At 42.7% G+C, this 20,950-nt stretch overlaps 1 protein-coding gene across 2 annotated transcripts in view; it reads right to left on the bottom strand.

Annotated features, from left to right (window-relative positions):
• Window positions 1–20,950, bottom strand: part of MAPK8IP2 (mitogen-activated protein kinase 8 interacting protein 2) — a 112,116-nt gene that overhangs the window by 36,934 nt on the left and 54,232 nt on the right. For both annotated transcript variants that reach the window (XM_077264295.1, XM_077264296.1), the window contains exon 3: window positions 2,739–2,987. In XM_077264295.1, the coding sequence (XP_077120410.1) occupies window positions 2,739–2,987 (249 nt within the window). The remainder of the gene's footprint in view (window positions 1–2,738; window positions 2,988–20,950) is intronic.

The raw sequence follows: 20,950 nt of genomic DNA, 5'->3' as shown, positions 1-20,950 counted from the left end.
GTCAGCACCGACTGAACAGTGTCAGTGTGTAGAGACACACCACCAACAGGTAACACCCAGTTGTCAATTTATTTATACACTTGTAGAAGGAATAGCAGAGGAGTAGCTCAATGCAAAGTTTAAAGTTCACATTTGATATGACCATAAATCAGTTTAGAAGCAAGTTCAAGAGATGGGGTTACAAACCCAGTCAAAAGAAGCTCATGGACAGATACACTATTAACTCATTCTGCAGCCAGAAGAAAACAGTGATACTTAGAGGCTGTAGAAGCCAAAAGGCTCAACAGAGTGTATCTAAAATGTTTTGTTTTTCTTTTTTAAAGTGAAAACAAAATGCATGCATTTATATTAGTTTCCCCAAAATATCAAATCCCTACAATTATTAATAAATTTATAAAAAAAACTACAAGGCAACGCTAGAAAATCTAGTGATTATAGGAGGAGAATGAAGGAACTGATTAAACACAATAGTGGTGTATCTCCATTAAATGTTTCTTATACAAGTTCTAAGAATTAAAAAAAAGACATGAAGTGGAATCCAAATGGATGCAGAGTAGTAAGGAAAAGGTCAACAAAAGAAAATCTGAAAGGTCAATGAAAATAAGGGAGCCAGACTTTACTTTATTATCACTACATAATAAGCCTTATTGATAAGAGTATTTCTAACAATTTATTACTCTTTTAACAGCACAATTAATTGTGGTATAATTCTCGGACATTTATTATTTATCTCTCGTCGCAGAGTGTACATCCAATGTGTAAAACCTACACTTTGACTATGCCATATGTTAATGGGGGCAATCAAGTATCCATATAATTTATAGGTCCACCTCTTTATGGTTATAAATTTATTTCAAGATGTGTTACTTTGTATAAATGTTATGTGTTATCTCCTAGCCATGGCATAACTAATTGATTGGAGGGGTTCAACCAAAGTGACCCCCAATGATTCAGAGAACGAGGCTCTAGATCCCAGGAACCGAGCACTGCAGAGCCATGTCTTCAATAAAGCAATGGTGTGCATGCGCAACCTCAGCTTCAGTCAATATATATGGGACTGCATTAAATAGCCAAGCACTGTACTCGGCTTTTGAACTGTACTCGGCTTTTTCCGCAACTCTCATAGACAATGAAGCAAAAGTGGAGAAAACACACGTCTGCTCCATTAAAGACAGTGCTATTCAGAGTCAGCCTCCCAACAGGATCCAGGGCTTATTCTCAAGCTCACCAGAGTGGTAGACTGCTAAGACTTCCAGCGATCAGTAAATTATCCCCTATCTTTTAGTTAGAGGACATCTTACAATTTTCAGACTAGCCCTTTAAATAACAGAAAACCACTACTTTAAAAGCTATAACTTTGGCATGGACAAAATTATTTTATACATGTTAGTGATTACCTTTAGTTAATAAAATTGTTTCAGTTACAGTCTGCAGTCTTGATTCCTTCATTCATTTCAGACCTCATGATATGCTCTTTGCAGCCTGCTTCAAATGTTGTTCTTGTGAGAGTCTATCTCCCAGTAATATAGGCTGGATGTCAGGACTGTGTGTGTGAAGGATTTTTTTCTTGTGAGAGTGTCTCTCCCAGTAATATAGGCTGGATGTCAGGACTGTGTGTGTGAAGGATTTTTTCCTTGTGAGAGTGTCTCTCCCAGTAATATAGGCTGGATGTCAGGACTGTGTGTGTGAAGGATTTTTTTCTTGTGAGAGTGTCTCCCCCAGTAATATAGGCTGGATGTCAGGACTGTGTGTGTCAGGACTGTGTGTGTCATTTTCAGACCCCCTGAAAGGCAGTTTGGAGCATGCTTCAAGTTTCAATTTTTTTTTCTTCTGAGAGTGTCTATCCAAGTAATATAAGCTGGATGTCAGAACTGTGTGTGAAGGATACTCATTTCTTTTTCATGCACTTGCCTCCCTTTATGACACCTATTTTCTCTGCCCTCACTGAGATTGTACATGCTACAAAGCACTAGCACTAAGCTACAAAAAGGACTTACAGACATCTGCAGTAGCAAAACGGTAGTAAATTTTTAATGAAGATTATTTAGAAAGTTGCTTGTCTTTGCATTTGGGAAGCAAATGAACAATAAGACTATTTTGTATTAAGCCTTTAAAAATAGTTAATCACTATTCTACAACGTATATCCAGATTTGTAGGCTCTGTACAATAAAAAAACTCTTCCCGAATGCAGTGCATGAGACAGTTCTACATTATATAAGCTTTGCCAACCTTTTTGTACCTTTAGAGAATGATGGCTCAATGGCTAGCAGTGTAGTCTTGCAGCGCTGGAGCCCTGGGTGCAAATCCCACTAAGAGTGACATCTCCAAGGAGTTTGTATGTTCTCTACTTGTTTGTGTGGGTTTTCTCCCACACTGTAAAGACATACTGAGAGGACGTTTAGACTATGAGCCTCAATGGGGACAGCGATGATGTCACTATGTAAGTAAGTAAAATATATAGACTGTAGACTGTGTCTATTACTTGAGTGCTGACTAATTCCAGTAGGTTTTGTTGACGTCTGCATCTGCTTCTATGGATTGTTAGTGATTTCACTGAACTGGAATCTGTGTTTGGTATGATCTCTATACAGAACAAGCAGGTAATTCAGTGTTCCAGAAAAAATTAATAATGTGACAGTCTGAGTATCTACTTTTTATGACTACGACAATGTGTAGCATTCATGCAATCTATACTCTCTTCCTAAGTTTTTATATATACAATCTTTCAATGTCTTACCTGTGTTCCAGGGGCACTGAGTCTCAAGGTGCATGGCCTGTTTTTAAGGGTATCTTCAGGTGGAAGGGGAGAAGGACTAGGTGATGGAGGTGCCTCCACTTGTTTCCTGTTTTCTTGAGGTGGGATCTCATCTTCCTCCTCTTCCTCATCCTCATCTTCTTCCTCATCAATCATTTCAAATTCCTGGAAATCCTCTTGGAAAGTGCAGATGGCACGTGAAGGATCACATCTCCCAAAGCCAAGACCCTCCTGAAAAATAAAATAGTCATAATTTTGACATCAGTTGCAGACAAAAGTGGTTAATGCCTAACGACAGCCCAACATGTAAGGGTTGCTTTTTTAAATGACAGATAACTTTGTTCCTTCAGTACCTGTGATTTATAACGGAACCATATAATAAATTTAAGTTGTTTAATGAAATGGAGCAGGCTTATTTTTAAGGATTATTTTGTAGGTGAACCCCTTTAAAATCATGCCAATGCTATGGTCATCTTAATTTTTTTTATGTTTTAAAGGGATCTTAAAGTAATTGAATATTTGGTATCGACTGTCTAATGTGTATGGGCTCCAGACAATTAATTGTCTGTGGAATTAAGGATCCAGCATGTCCAATTTCGGACTGCAAATCTTTTCGTTTACTGGGAGATAAGCCACTGGCAGAGATGTCTGCCAGCACCTCTCAAAGTGAACACAGGAGCATTCGGCATACAGCTGTATAATGTACATGGCGGACTTAACAGCCAATGAACAAATTTTGCCTTGTCTAATCCTGCATATATATCTCCTCCATCTGCTCTGTACTTTCTCGGTGGTGTACCTGAGGGGTGCAGGATGGTCATTTTGCCCTAGACACAGTTGTTGGGCTTCCTGTGGTGGTCTGAGGTGTCTCCCAGGCAGCAGTATTTCCTTCACCCCCCTCCTTCGTTTGAGAGTCAGCTGTTAGTCAAGTCAGCTGTCAAACAGACAGCCAGCTCAAGAAAGGTGTAAAATGCTGTCTGGCTCCCAGACAATGTTTGAGGAGACAGTGGGAGGGCGCTTTGAGAAAATATTTGAGGTGACAGTATGGTAAAGGGGGGAAGGTTGTAAGGAGACAGTATGGAGAGGAGGGGAGGGAAAAATATGTGAAAAGACAGGTGGGGAGTAGAGGGGTGTGAGGAGATATTATAGAGAATGGGTAGAATGGGGGTATATAGAGGTGGGCAGCATGGGAAGGCAGTGTGGGGGGAGAAAAGTGTGCTGGGACAGTATTTTGGGAGAAAAGTGTGAGAGGACTGAGAGGGGAGAAAGATGTGCAGAGACCAGCTGTGGACGTGAAAAGTCATTATGGCATTTGTACAAGATGAAGAAGAAAAGAAAGGGAACAATAATAATCTTTGTGGTACTGACTATGCCTCATCAGTACTGTTGTTCCTGTGATGGCTGTTAACAACAACCTGATAGCAACAACTCCAATAATTTCTTTATGGCCAGGGTCACACTTGCAAATGCCATGCGAGAAACTCGCACGAGTCTCTCACATCAATACCCGGCACAGCCGCCGGCACTCGCATTCAGCAAAGCATCGCATTAGACAAGCATCAAGTTAAAGGGCAGTTATTCCATGGCAGTTAGTCAGGGCAGGAGTCAGGTAACCCACACTCTGCTCTCCCTTCTATCCATGTGCTTTATTCCTATCCTCCTATGTTCCCTTGCTATCCACATTTACCGCCCAATACCCCCTCCATTACGACTCATATACATCAGCTCCTCTCTCCTTCCCTCTCCCATGTACAGCTCCCATGCACTTCTCACCTTCCTGAAAAACATCAGCCCATCTTGCCCAAACACACTGCACAAAAAAACTTCTTACAATTCCAAAAACTTCTTGCTTTTTATCTTACAACTCCTACTGATTTCGGGAGACATCTCCCCCAACCCTGGTCTACCATCCCACAACCTCAACCGCTACCCTACCTCACATAAAAACCATTCTAACCTTATTAATATTACTTGCACTGCCTCATCTCCTTCTTTTAATTGTGCCCTTTGGAATCCACGGTCTGTATGTAACAAGCTTCTCTTCCTGCACAACTACTTTCTGAACAACTCTCTAAATCTATTGGCCCTCACTGAAACCTGGATCCAGGATTCTGACACGGTCTCCCCTGCTGCCATTTCCCATGGTGGCCTACAATTCTCCCATTCCCCGAGACCCACAAACAGAACTGGTGGTGGAGTCAGCATACTCCTCTCCCCACAAGGCACCATACAGGTCATCCTCCCAGCTCCATCATTCTTATTCCCTTCTTTTGAGGTCCACACCATCAGGCTCTACCGTCCCCTCTCCCTAAGTATAGCGGTCATATTCCGGTCCCCAGGCTCACCCACCCACTTCCTGGACCATTTCTCTGCCTGGCTGCCGCACTTCATGTCCTCAGAACTCCCAACCTTTATCCTGGGAGACTTCAACATCCCCATAAAAAAGCCCACTTCCACATTTGCATCCCAGCTTCTATCACTAACCACATCACTCGGCCTCTCACAGCTCTCAACCCTTGACCTGGTCTTTGTCCGGCTGTGATCAATCTCCTACCTAAATAAATCACCGCTTCCCCTCTCTGACCACAACATTCTCTCCTTCACACTCACAAATCCTCGCCCACCCCAGCACACTCCTACCTACCATTCAGTCAGAAATCTACAAGCCATTAACCCTCACCCTCATACACTTTCAGACTCCTTACACTCATCACCTCCTCCCCACCCTCACCACCACACTTATCCCATCCCTAACCCACCTCTTCAACCTATCACTATCTTCTGGCACCGTCCCTTCTGCTTTCAAACATGCCACAGTCACGCCTATCCTTAAAAAGCCAACCCTCGATCCAACTGCTATGTCCAGCTATCGCCCAATATCACTGCTCCCATTCGCTTCCAAACTCCTGGAGCAGCACGTCCACTCTGAACTTTCCTCCCACCTCTCATCTAACTTGCTCTTTGACAATCTACAATCTGGTTTCCGCCCCCATCACTCAACTGAGACAGCCCTGACCAAAATCACTAACGACCTACTTACCGCCAAAGCTAATGGACAATACTCTGTACTCCTCCTTCTAGACCTGTCCTCTGCTTTCAAAACAGTTGACCACTGCCTCCTACTACAGATCCTCTCCTCCTTTGGCATCAAAGACCTCGCCCTATCCTGGATCTCCTCGTACCTTTCCAACCGCACATTCAGCGTCTCCCACTCCCACACTACCTCCTCATCCCATCCTCTCTCTGTTGGAGTCCCCCAAGGCACTGTTCTAGGACCCCTACTCTTCTCAATCTATACACTTAGCTTGGGACAACTCAAAGTCCCATGGATTCCAGTACCACCTCTATGCTGATGTCACTCAGATCTACCTCTCTGGCCCAGACGTCACCGCTCTGCTGTCCAGAATCCCAGAGTGCCTATCAGCCATATCCTCCTTCTTCTCCTCTCGCTTCCTCAAACTCAATGTGGACAAATCTGAACTCATCATCTTTCCTCCATCCCATAGATCTTCCTTACCTGACCTATCTATCGCAATCAATGACATCATGCTTTCCCTCGTACCGGAAGTCCGCTGCCTCGGAGTAACCTTTGACTCTGCCCTGTCCTTCAAACCGCACATCAAAGCTCTTTCCACCTCCTGTCGCCTCCAGCTCAAAAACATCTCCAGAATCCGTCCTTTCCTCAACCGTCAATCTACTAAAATGCTTGTGCATGCCCTCATCATCTCCCGCCTTGACTACTGCAACATCCTTTTCTGCGGCCTCCCTGCTAACACCCTTGCATCTCTCCAGTCCATCCTTAACTCTGCTGCCTGACTAATTCATCTCTCTCCTCGCTACTCCTCTGCTTCCCCCCTCTGCAAATCTCTTCACTGGCTCCCATTCCCTCAGCGTATCCAGTTCAAATTACTAATACTGACCTACAAAGCCATCCATAACCTGTCTCCTCCATATATCTCTGAACTAATCTCCCGATATCTTCCCTCACGTAATCTCCGGTCCTCCCAAGACCTCCTTCTCTCCTCCACACTTATTCGCTCCTCATCCAATCGCCTCCAAGACTTCTCACGAATATCCCCCATCCTCTGGAATTCTTTGCCCCAACACGTCCGACTATTAACCACATTCGGATCCTTCAGACGGAACCTGAAAACCTATCTCTTCAGGAAAGCCTACAGCCTGAACTGACCCCGCTGCCTCCTCATCACTACTGAAGCTACCGCCTCACCAACACCGGAGCTGCAGCAACCCTCAACTTATTGTCTCCTTCCCCATAATCCTGTAGGGCAGGGTCCTCGCCCCTCTGTATCAGTCTGTCATTGTTAGTTTGTTTACTGTAAGTGACATTTGTAACTTGTATGTAACCCCTTCTCATGTACAGCACCATGGAATCAATGGTGCTATATAAATAAATAAATAATAATAATAATCACTGTGCCCAATCTCCTCTTTTTCCTGTCCTGATCTGGCAGTACATCACTACAATGACTCTTAGAAGCACCCTAGACCAAGTAGCTCCCCTCACCCTCAGAACCTCCAAACACAGAGTAAAACAGCCCTGGCTCACATCGCAAACCCGATTTCTCCAGCGATGCTCTAGGAGTGCTTAACACTTACGGAGGAAAACTCGCACACCAGAAGACTTCATACACTTCAAATTTATGTTAAAAACCTATAACTCTGCCCTTCACCTCGCCAAACAGATCTACTTCACCACCCTGATCTCCTCACTATCCAGCAACCCCAAGAAACTTTTAGACACATTTCACTCCCTCCTCAGGCCTAAAGCACAAGCCCCTATCACAGACATTTGTGCTGATGACCTGGCCTTCCACTTTATAGAGAAAATAGACAATATCCATCAGGAAATCCGCTCCCAATCACCAAGTTCAGTGACTCCCATCCCTCTCTGCATCTCTCCTGGCTCACTCTCCACATTTGATCCCATCACAGAAGAAGAAGTCTCCAGGCTCCTCTCTTCTTCTTGTCCGACTACATGCACTACCGACCCCATTCCCTCTCATCTCCTCCAGTCTCTCTCTCCAGTCGTCACTACTCACCTAACTACAGTCTTTAATCTCTCACTCTCCTCAGGCATTTTCCCATCCTCCTTCAAACACTATCATTACTCCGTTACTAAAGAAACCTGCCCTCGACCCATCCTGCACAAATAACTACAGACCAACCTCCCCTTCATCTCTAAACTCTTGGAGCGCCTAGTCTACTCCCGCCTTACCCGTTACCTCTCCATTCACTCCCTCCTAGACCCCTCACAGTCCGGCTTCCGCCCCCTACACTCGACAGAAACTACACTCATCAAAGTGACCAACGACCTTCTGACAGCAAAACGTAACGGTGACCACTCTCTGCTCATTCTTCTCGATCTTTCTGCAGCTTTCGACACTGTTGATCACCCTCTCCTACTCTCTAGGCTCCAGTCACTAGGCATTAAGGACACTGCTTTCTCCTGGTTCTCCTCCTATCTTTCTGACCGCTCCTTCAGTGTTCTGTTCTCTGGCTCCACTTCGTCTCCTCTTCCTCTCACTGTTGGGGTACCTCAGGGCTCAGTCCTTGGCCCCTTCTCTTCTCTCTCTACACAGCCCCAATTGGACAGACCATCAGCAGATTTGGCTTTCAGTACCATCTTTATGCCAACGACACACAACTATACACGTCATCCCCTGAGCTTACTCCCACTGTACTACAGAACACCAGTGACTGTCTGTCCGCAGTCTCCGACATCATGTCCGCTCTCTATCTGAAACTCAACCTCTCCAAAACTGAACTTCTTCTGCTCCCACCATCTACTAACCTCCCTAAACATGACGTTTCCCTCTCCGTGGGTGGCACCATAATAACACCCCAGCATCAGGCATGCTGTCTGGGTGTTACATTTGACTCCGATCTCTCCTTCACATCCCATATACAATCTCTTGCCCGCTCGTGCTGCTTACACCTAAAGAACATCTCTAGAATCCGCCCTTTTCTCACTATGGAAACAACAAAAACCCTCACTGTCACCCTGATCCACTTCCGCTTGGACTACTGCAATGCTCTATTAATTGGCCTCCCTCTTACTCGACTTTCCCCTCTCCAATCTATCCTTAATGCAGCAGCCAGGGTTGTCTACCTAGCTAATCGTTACTCGGACGCGTCCGCTCTTCGCCAGTCGTTACACTGGCTGCCCATTCATTATAGAATCCAATTCAAAGTACTTGTTCTCACCCACAAAGCTCTTCACAGTGCAGCACCCACTTACATCTCCTCCCTCATTTCTGTCTATCGGCCTAACCGACCTCTGCGCTCTGCAAATGACTTTCGACTAACCTCTGCACTAATCCGTACCTCCCACTCCCGACTCCAAAACTTCTCACGTGCTGCGCCAATCCTCTGGAATGTTCTGCCCCAAGATATTAGGACCATTCACAGTTTGCATAGTGTTAGGCGCTCGCTCAAAACACATTTGTTCAGAGCGTATTATCACGTTCCCTAATCAGTCATTTTATGTTTGTGTGTAGCCCATTCACTACTTCCATCTACCCCCCACCCCCTGAAGATGGCAGGACCATCATTGTAAATACATCATTGCAAATACACACCTGTACTTTGTATCTCCCCCACCTCATTGTAGATTGTAAGCTCTCACGAGCAGGGTCGTCTTATTGTGCTTTAATTATTGTATTGTTAACGTTACTTATGACTGTTGTGTTTGAAACGGTTAAGCTGTAAAGCACAGCGGAATATGTTGGCGCTATATAAATAAAGATTATTATTATTTCTATGCAGCTGAACGCTCCGGGCCCGAGTGACGGCGGCAGTGCCGGGTATTGATGCGTGAGTTTCTCACATGCATGGCACTCGCAAGTGTGACCCCGGCCTACCATTGTTAATGACATACCTGGAATTGTAGTAACATGTGATACATTTGTATATGGGATTGAATATGGGGCTGACCTGACATTATACAATCGTACTAAGTTTGGTGATGTAGTCATATACTAATAATGGATCTGGTTATGTATTTCTGTACTGATGGTGGTTATGGTAATGTATTCATATACTAATGATGTATTCCTTTAATGGTGGTGGTTGTGGTGCTGAATTCCTGTACTGATAGCTGTCCTGGTGGTGTATTTATGTACTGCTAGTGGTTCTGGTGATGTATTCATGTACTGATCGGGCTTCTAGTGCTGTATTCCTGTGCTATTATTGGTTCTGATACTGTATATATGTAACAATCCAACACCTGTTAGACAAAGGCCATCTGATAAGTTAAAGCGATAAAGTATAATTTAATTAATATATAAAATAATAAAAATAACCTCCACAATTGGATGTGTTAAAATGTTACTATCCCAAGATCATCTAAATGTGCCCCTGTGTAATGGATGTGTCCAACCATACAGGAACAAGGTCAAATATGCCATAGCTCCTGGACATGGGAGGAAGCAAAATAGATTATACATATATTACAGCATGGAATCGCAGCTGATTCTTTCTGTGATGTAAAACAAGTTTTTAAACAGGCTGGGAAACGTTTTTCCTTACAGAAACCAGCAACTGTGTTCCCATAAAGTCCTATCTGAACCATCAAAGCAAAAGGTGGCTACTTTGAAGAACCTAGAATATAAGACATATTTTCAGTTGTTTCACACTTTTTTGTTAAGTATATAATTCCACATGTGTTAATTCATAGTTTTGATGCCTTCAGTGTGAATTTACAATTTTCATAGTCCTGAAAATACAGAAAAATCTTTAAATGAGAAGGTGTGTCCAAACTTTCGCTCTGTACTGCATATATTTATAGCTTGGTTGCCATAAAATGATGGGGCCCAAACACATTTCTTGCACAGGGGCCTCAAGCTGTCAGTATCCACCCCTGACATAGTGATTACATAATATACAGCAGGGGCACATTTATAATATTGTCTCAGCACAGGAACATATTTTTAACACATCCAATTGTGAAACTTATTTTAATTCCAAGATCTTTTAATAAAAGTGTACTTTGTTTGTGGAGCAACCCCTTTAAAGGTTACTTAATCTGTGTTTATAGCAGGAGCATTAATTATGAAATTAAACCCTGTAGCTTGCCAAATTCTATACAAACTGTCAGGATACAGCTCTGCTTGCCGATTCCACTCATATACATACTTACAGTCACGTGCCAAATAGCTTCTCTTCCTGCTTTTCTCAATGAGACAGGGGCTGTAGATTTTCATTGAACATTGAGAGAATAAGGGAAGACGATAGGCAGCTGTACAAATCAGATCAGGATCGCAACGCAATGCACGGACTGGCCGGTGGCTCTCCTGATCCAAGCATGACTTCTGCACAGAAATACATGTTGTCCCGCATGAGTCGATGGCCAGTCTGAACATTGCATTGAGATCTTCGTCCAAGTAATACGGCAGTCTGACTCTTCCCTTAGGAAGTGCAACTAGTCGGTATGTGATGTGAGTAGGCAAATCGCTTAAGAGCAGTTGCATAACGACTAATCACACCGCCTAAGCTATGTATAGGACTGGACGCCACACTGACTTGTTGGGCCCCACCACCTCCGGGCAAAAAAAAATTAGATTCGCCTCTGACTTTTTATCAACATATATTTGATAGATAAGACAGGTACAGGACAGACTGGAAAAGAATATGGGTCCGCTTATATATAGTATGACCTGGGCAAAAAATGACTGCTATTCAGTTGTATGATTGCTGATCATCAAATGTTTAATAGCCTGTTTACCCATGCCGACCCCAGTTCAGGTGAATATTCATGAGCAACCATTGTAAGTAGAGAATACAACTAGAACTCAGAAGGATTGTCATGTAAGTAACGTGAAGAAAATAAACCTCACATAGTCCAAAATATATTTATGATATCATTATAAGATTTGTACAAAAACATGGAAAATGAGAATATTGGTGAGTGATACTCTTTTGTTACGTATCTAGATGAGAATATAAGTACTACTAAACTGAGGAAATCAGATTAAAATTGTGACTAGGAATTTTCAGTCATAAAACTCTCAAGTCCTTTAATCACTTCTTGTAATAAGCCGATTATAATAATCTACTCACAAAAATGTATTCAAGAAAAGAGTCTGAGGCTAAGTAATTAATTAAAAAAAGCTATCTGGCCTGACCATGAGCGCAGCAATTAAAACCGCTTCAACCATGTTAAAGGTAGGTGACCTTGACAAATGCTAATCGCACTGTCTTAGAGCTTGTTCACATGCAGCATTATTGCTGTAGCTTTTTTTTTATTTCTAAAATCTCATTCACACAATTTGCTTTTAGCTGCGGCTTGTTTATTGAAAGCTGCAGCATGTCAATTCTTTCGGCTTCTTTGCAGCATTTTTTTTACGCATTCAATTGAATGCATAAAAAGGCATCAAAAATATGTGTAATGCATAATGCATTTTTTCCTGCCAACACTGCATTTGACAAGAGGAAAAAAACACTGCAAAAAAAGCTCTGTGTGAACATAACCTGAGGCTACATTCACAGATCCGAGGGTCACTATTTGACTATGAATGGCAATGTATGGGCTGGCTGCAGGCTTCCTCACCAAATTCAATAGCCTCATATTTGTTTCTACACACCGACCCACAAATGTGTGAATGTAACGTTAAACATTGTCACATACACACTTCTCGGCATGTGACATGGGGTGCACCTACAAGGGTTAATCTTCTCACTCAATCAACACCCAACCTCTGTTCTAGGCTATAAAGTGAGAACAATGACACCCCGACAGTCCACACACCTAAAAATTTCAGTTGTGTCTAATATATTTAAAGGGAATCTATCAGCAGGTTTTGGCCATCTAACCCGAGAGCAGCATAATGTAGAGACAGAGACCCTGATTCCAACGATGTATCACTTACTGTGCTGCTTAGTATAGTTTTGTTAAAATCACTGTTTTATCAGCAGAAGTTTATCACTAGAGGACTAGTAAACCTGCTGCTAGGTAGTCCTCCATATTCATGATCTCTCTATAATCCCACCCCCAACACTGATTTGGTAGCTTTTTGTATACACTGTACATGGGCAGAAAGCTGCCAACGAGTGGTGTGGGCGGGGTTATACAGAGCTCAGCATTCAGAAAACTTCTAGATCTGCAGCAAATAAAATACTGATTTTATCAAAATGACAGCAAGCAGCCCAGTAAGTGTTACACCGCTGGAATCAGGGTCTCTTTCACTATATTATGCTAGTTTCAGATAGTTACATACACATACTGACCAATGATCAGTTTATTAAACTGCATTAAATCAAAGAGTGTTGTAGTTTTTTAAAAAGTTACAATTTTATTAACATATATGCCAACAAACAAAACATACATATTAAAATAGTGCCTCAAACCACTAAAAATACTGTGTTAGTAGGTACGCGTAAGGAAATATAATTCCAGTGAACATTATAATCATTTATAAAAGTTTCCACTTTTTGTAAAAAGAACAGGACTTTAGAAACGCACAATTGCTGAACAGGCTTTTAGTAAGTGAGCGCCCCAATAGCAAGCTTTTAATGTGAATGAACAATACTGCAACAACAGTTTTAATAGCTGCATCTAGATGATAAATTGCTCTAAGGCACCCGTGTATCTATCAAAGGAAATTAGCTAGATAAATATAATAGATGGAACACACTTGTGACCCGGTCAAGCCCGTTAATACCACTGATAAATAAATCTAAGTTGTAAAATAAGTCACACTGTGACAGCCAAATTCCTACCCGCAATATCGCTAAATTTAGCAGTACTACTACGAAGGATTAAAGTAAGATAAGATAAGATAGCGCTATGAGAGCAAAGTCAGTAGCTATGCATTAATCACAATATCGCTAGATTTAGCAGAATTACTACGTAGGCTTATAGTAAGTTTACACATAGTTTCAGATAGTGTGACAAAAACCTGGTAACAGATTCCCTATAAAAGAATAGCTGACTACTGTTTTCATGTGTCTTCAGGACAAAAAAGTCTGCAGAAGGGCTCATTCATACTTCAAGTTTTTTTTATTATGAATGTTATCCATGTTTTTCATGGATTGCACTCGTATCTAAAATAGTGAACTGAGCCATTCACATGTCAATGATTTTTCACAGATCAAGTGGGCCATGCAAAATTGCAGAGATACGTCGGATATTCATCTGACAGTTGTCCATTTTCACGAACTGCTAGATAGGAAAAATAAATACTTTTTTTATTTTGTTTCTCGAAAAAAAACTGATGAAACTTGGACCAAATTCTAAGGCTATGTTCACACGTTGCGTTTTTGCTTTGTTTTTTTCTGCAGGCAAAACCTGCTCTCTTGGCAGTAAAGAAGCGCATGTACTTTTGCTGCATTTTTTCTGCATTTTTCAGAATACCAAAAGTACAGCTTTGCATCCACCACAGAAGTATGACAATGCAAGGTATTAGGTCAAGACATATGGAAAATCATAAAACCATTTTTGGAAAAAATGTAAAATTGATTAAATTATTTAGTGGAAAAATATTTTTATGGCTGAAAAAAAAGTGACTAATCAGGATAAAAAAGTTCATGAAAAAATACAGAATTATAATTGTAATAGCAGGGGGAGTTGAATTGGTCGGGAATAGTTTACCCAATACATCGGCAGAGCACTGATTTCGTAGGACACTGTTTACTTTCACACTTTGGTCAGCCCTTGAGCTGGTCAGGTATGGTTCAGTTTTACACCTTCGTGAGCCAATGTTTGTGTCACACATATCACTAATGTAATTAAACTACAGTAGTAATCCTAACTGCCATCGTCAGGTGAGGAGACTAAAGGTACCGTCACACTAAGCGACGCTGCAGCAATACAGACAACGATGCCGATCGCTGCAGCGTCGCTGTTTGGTCGCTGGGGAGCTGTCACACAGACCGCTCTCCAGCGACCAGCGATGCCGAGGTCCCCGGGTAACCAGGGTAAACATCGGGTTGCTAAGCGCAGGGCCGCGCTTAGTAACCCGATGTTTACCCTGGTTACCAGTGTAAAATGTAAAAAAAACAAACACTACATACTCACCTTCTGATGTCTGTCACACGTCCCTCGCGGTCCGCTTCCTGCACTGACTGAGCTCCGGCCCTAACAGCAGAGCGGTGACGTCACCGCTGTGCTGTACTTTCATTTTGCGGCCAGAGCTCACAGTCAGTGCAGGAAGCGGACAGCGAGGGACGTGTGACAGACATCAGAGGGTGAGTATGTACTATTTGTTTTTTTACATTTTACACTGGTAACCAGGGTAAACATCGGGTTACTAAGCGCGGCCCTGCGCTTAGTAACACGATATTTACCCTGGTTACCGTTGTAAAACATAGCTGGTATCGTTACTTTTGCTGTCAAACACAACGATACACGGCGATCTGACGACCAAATAAAGTTCTGGACTTTAACCAACGACCAGCGATATCACAGCAGGATCCTGATCGCTGCTGCGTGTCAAACACAACGATATCGCTAGCCAGGACGCTGCAACGTCACGGATCGCTAGCGATATCGTTTAGTGTGACGGTACCTTAAGACATTATGTTTAAACTTGGGAAAATCACAAAAATAAATGGGTTTCACATACTGCTGTACCTGCTTTTTTTCACTAAAATTGCAGCAAAACCTGATACCTGTATTTTAACACTTATTACTTTCTATGGGTGAAAAAACGCTGAAAGAAGTGACATGCTGCAGTTTATAAAAAAAATGCAATAGTTTTCCAATTCAGTCAGGAAAAAAAACAAGGTGTGTGCATGAGATATCTGAAATCTCATAGCTTTTGTTGCCACTGTAAAACGCAGCCTTTAATTTGCATAGAAACGTGCAGCAAAAACTCAACATGTGAACATAGCCTTATGGTAAAAACTGACATACTGACCAAACACTGATGACACTCATATCGATTTTCCTGTATGAGAAAATCACTGACGTGTGAATTAGCCCTGAGTCCTGCGGGACCTATTTAATCGATGGTACCTGAACACTCCATCATTTTACCCCTACCAAGAGAGCATAACTTGATAAACAATCCCCTTACCTATATAAACTTGAAGTCTTGAACCTTGAAGGCTACAACTTATGTATTAGAAACAGGATTAACAAGAGGGAAGGAGGTGTTGCATTTTATGTTAGGAAAACGTGTATCTCCACAGAGATCCAATCTTCAGAGACTGGTAGCTCTGTATAAACTGTTTGGGTAAGAATACAAGGAGAGAAGAACAAAAAGGACACTATTGTAGGTGTTTACTATAGGCCACCTGGACAGACTGAAGATATGGATGAACTCTTTTTACATCAGATGTCTGTTCTCAAAAAATTACAACATAGTGATCATGGGAGATATCCAGATATTTGTTGGGAATCTCTCTCAGGCAAAAGTAATGGGTCCAGAAAATTATTATCTTCTCTTGCTTAGAACTTTATCTTTCAAAAGGTACAAGGGAAAACAAGAGGATCTGCAATCTTGGACCAAATTCTTACCAACAGGAAGAAAATGGTTGAGGAAGTAAAGGTGGCTGGTAATTTATGAGGTAGCAATCATATTATCCTAAAATTTTGGATTAGAAGAGGAGGAAGACAGTGAGGACTCAAACTTTAAGGTTGGGATTCAGAAAAGTATATTTTAATGGACTCAGAAAGAGGGTAGGAAAAGTCCAGTGGCTGGATGTGCTAAAAGACAGAAATGTCCAAGAAAGATGGGAGATTTTTGCTAAATGAAATTCTCACTGCACAATCGGTAAAAATCCCAAAAAGGAAGTATTGGAAGCGTCCCCTTCATGACCTTGCCGTTTTTTGCAATTCTGACCAGTGTCCCTTTATGAGGTAATAACTCAGGAACGCTTCAACGGATCCTAGCGATTCTGAGATTTTTTTTTCGTGACATATTGGGCTTCATGTTAGTGGTAAATTTAGGTCGATAATTTCTGAGTTTATTTGTGAAAAAAACGGAAATTTGGCAAAAATTTTGAAAATTTCGCAATTTTCACATTTTGAATTTTTATTCTGTTAAACCAGAGAGTTATGTGACACAAAATAGTTAATAAATAACATTTCCCACATGTCTACTTTACATCAGCACAATTTTGGAAACAAATTTTTTTTTTCCTAGGAAGTTATAAGGGTTAAAATTTGACCAGTGATTTCTCATTTTTACAACAAAATTTACAAAACCATTTTTTTTAGGGACCACCTCACATTTGAAGTCAGTTTGAGGGTTCTATATGGCTGAAAATACCCAAAAGTGACACCATTCTAAAAACTGCACCCCTCAAGGTGCTCAAAACCACATTCAAGAAGTTTATTAACCCTTCAGGTGTTTCACAGCAGCAGAAGCAACATGGAAGGAAAAAATTAACATTTAACTTTTTAGTCACAAAAATGATCTTTTAGCAACAATTTTTTATTTTCCCAAGGGTAAAAGGAGAAACTGGACCACGAGCGTTGTTGTCCAATTTGTCCTGAGTACGCTGATACCTCATATGTGGGGGTAAACCACTGTTTGGGCGCACGGCAGGGCTCGGAAGGGAAGGAGCGCCATTTGACTTTTTGAATGAAAAATTGGCTCCAATCTTTAGCGGACACCATGTCGCATTTGGAGAGCCCCCGTGTGCCTAAACATTGGAGCTCCCCCACAAGTGACCACATTTTGGAAACTAGACCCCCCAAGGAACTTATCTAGAAGCATAGTGAGCACTTTAAACCCCCAGGTGCTTCACAAATTGATCCGTAAAAATCAAAAAGTACTTTTTTTTCACAAAAAAATTATTTTAGCCTCAATTTTTTCATTTTCACATGGGCAACAGGATAAAATGGATCCTAAATTTTGTTGGGCAATTTCTCCTGAGTACACCAATACCTCACATGTGGGGGTAAACCACTGTTTGGGCACATGGTAAGGCTCAGAAGGGAAGGAGCGCCATTTGACTTTTTGAATGAAAATTTATCTCCATCGTTAGCGGACACCATGTCGCGTTTGGAAAGCCCCTGTGTGCCTAAACATTGGACCTCCTCCACAAGTGACCCCATTTTGGAAACTAGACCCCCCAAGGAACTCATCTAGAGGCATAGTGAGCACTTTAAACCCCCAGGTGCTTCACAAATTGATCCGCAAAAATGAAAAAGTACTTTTTTTTCACACAAAATTTCTTTTAGCCTCAATTCTTTCATTTTCACATGGGCAACAGGATAAAATGGATCCTAAAATTTGTTGGGCAATTTCTCCTGAGTATGCCGATACCTCATATGTGGGGGTAAACCACTGTTTGGGTGCACGGCAAGGCTCGGAAGGGGAGGCGTGCCATTTGACTTTTTGAATGGAAAATTAGCTCCAATCGTTAGCAGACACTATGTCGCGTTTGGAGAGCCCCTGTGTGCCTAAACATTGGAGCTCCCCTACAAGTGACCCCATTTTGGAAACTAGACCCCCCAAGGAACTTATCTAGATGCATAGTGAGCACTTATAACCCCCAGGTGCTTCACAGAAGTTTATAACGCAGAGCCGTGAAAATAAAAAAATAATTTTTCTTTCCTCAAAAATGATTTTTAGCCCAGAATTTTTTATTTTCCCAAGGGTAATAGGAGAAATTGGACCCCAAATGTTGTTGTCCAGTTTGTCCTGAGTACGATAATACCCCATATGTGGGGGTAAACCACTGTTTGGGCGCACAGCAGGGCTCGGAAGGGAAGGCACGCCATTTGGCTTTTTGAATGGAAAATTAGCTCCAATCATTAGCGGACACCATGTCGCGTTTGGAGAGCCCCTGTGTGCCTAAACATTGGAGCTCCCGCACAAGTGACCCCATTTTGGAAACTAGACCTCCCAAGGAACTAATCTAGATGTGTGGTGAGCACTTTGAACCCCCAAGTGCTTCACAGAAGTTTATAACGCAGAGCCATGAAAATAAAAAATAATTTTTCTTTTCTCAAATATGATTTTTTAGCCCACAATTTTTTATTTTCCCAAGGGTAACAGGAGAAATTGGACCCCAAAAGTTGTTGTCCAGTTTCTCCTGAGTACGCTGATACCCCATATGTGGGGGTAAACCACTGTTTTGGCACACGTCGGGGTTCGGAAGGGAAGTAGTGACGTTTTGAAATGCAGACTTTGATGGAATGCTCTGCGGGCGTCAGGTTGCGTTTGCAGAGCCCCTGATGTGCCTAAACAGTAGGAACTCCCCACAATTGACTCCATTTTGGAAACTAGACCCCAAAGGGAACTTATCTAGATGTGTAGTGAGCACTTTGAACCCCCAAGTGCTTCACAGAAGTTTATAACGCAGAGCCGTGAAAATAAAAAATGTGTTTCCTTTCCTCAAAAATATTTTTTTAGCCCAGAATTTTTTTATTTTTGCAAGGGTAACAGGAGAAATTGGACCCCAAAAGTTGTTGTCCAGTTTCTCCTGAGTACGCTGATACCCCATATGTGGGGGTAAACCACTGTTTTGGCACACGTCGGGGTTCGGAAGGGAAGTAGTGACGTTTTGAAATGCAGACTTTGATGGAATGCTCTGCGGGCATCAGGTTGCATTTGCAGAGTCCCTGATGTGCCTAAACAGTAGGAACTCCCCACAAGTGACTCCATTTTGGAAACTAGACCCCCAAGGGAACTTATCTAGATGTGTGGTGAGCACTTTGAACCCCCAAGTGCTTCACAGAAGTTTACAACGCAGAGCCGTGAAAATAAAAAATCATTTTTCTTTCCTCAAAAAAGATGTTTTAGCAAGCAATTTTTTATTTTCACAAGGGTAACAGGAGAATTTGGACCCCAATATTTGTTGCCCAGTTTGTTGTGAGTACGCTGATACCCCATATGTGGGGGTAAACCACTGTTTGGGCACACGTCAGGGCTCGGAAGGGAAGTAGTGACATTTGAAATGCAGACTTTGATGGAATGGTCTGCGGGCGTCACATTGCATTTGCAGAGCCCCTGATGTGCCTAAACAATAGAAACACCCCACAAGTGACCCCATTTTGGAAACTAGACCCCCGAAGGAACTTATCTAGATGTGTGGTGAGCACTTTCAACCCCCAAGTGCTTCACAGAAGTTTATAACGAAGAGCCGTGAAAATAAAAAATAATTGTTCTTTCCTCAAAAATTATGTTTTAGCAAGTAATTTTTTATTTTTGCAAGGGTAACAGGAGAAATTGGACCCCAACAGTTGTTGCCCAGTTTGTCCTGAGTACGCTGGTACCCCAAATGTGGGGGTAAACCACTGTTTGGGCGCACGTCGGGGCTTGGAAGGGCGGGAGCACCATTTGACTTTTTGAACGCAAGATTGGCTGGAATCAATGGTGGCGCCATGTTGCGTTTGGAGACCCCTGATGTGCCTAAACAGTGGAAACCCCTCAATTCTAACTTCAACACTAACCCCAACACACCCCTAATCCTAATCGCAACTGTAGCCATAACCCTAATCACAACCCTAACCCCAACACACCCCTAACCACAACCCTAACCGCAACACAACCGTAACCCTAATTCCAACCCTAATCCTAACCCTAATCCCAACCGTAACCCTAATCCCAACCCTAACCACAACTGTAACCCCAACACACCCCTAACCCTATCCGTAACCCTAACCACAAGCCTAATCTTAACCCTATTTCAAACCCTAGCCCTAATTCCAACCCTAACCCTAAGGCTATGTGCCCACGTTGCGGATTCGTGTGAGATTTTTCCGCACGATTTTTGAAAAATCTGCAGGTAAAAGACACTGCGTTTTGCCTGCGGATTTACAGCAGATTTCCAGTGTTTTTTTGTGCGGATTTCACCTGCGGATTCCTATTGAGGAACAGGTGTAAAACGCTGCGGAATCCGCACAAAGAATTGACATGCTGCGGAAAATACAATGCAGTGTTTCTGCACGGAATTTTCCGCACCATGGGCACAGCGGATTTGGTTTTCCTTAGGTGTACATGGTACTGTAAACCTGATGGAAAACTGCTTCGAATTCGCAGCGGCCAATCTGCTGCGGATCCGCGGCCAATCCGCTGCCAATCCACTGCGGATCCGCGGCCAATCCGCTGCCAATCCGCTGCAGATCCGCGGCCAATCCGCTGCGGATACGCTGCCGATCCGCTGTGGATCCGCTGCAGATCCGCGGCCGATCCGCGGCCGATCCGCTGCCGATCCGCGGCCGATCCGCTGCGGATCCGCGGCCGATCCGCTGCCGATCCGCTGAGGATCCGCGGCCGATC

This window comes from Ranitomeya variabilis, chromosome 5 (genome assembly GCF_051348905.1).
Source record: "Ranitomeya variabilis isolate aRanVar5 chromosome 5, aRanVar5.hap1, whole genome shotgun sequence".
NCBI lineage: Eukaryota > Metazoa > Chordata > Amphibia > Anura > Dendrobatidae > Ranitomeya > Ranitomeya variabilis.
This window is presented reverse-complemented; position numbering and strand designations above follow the sequence as displayed.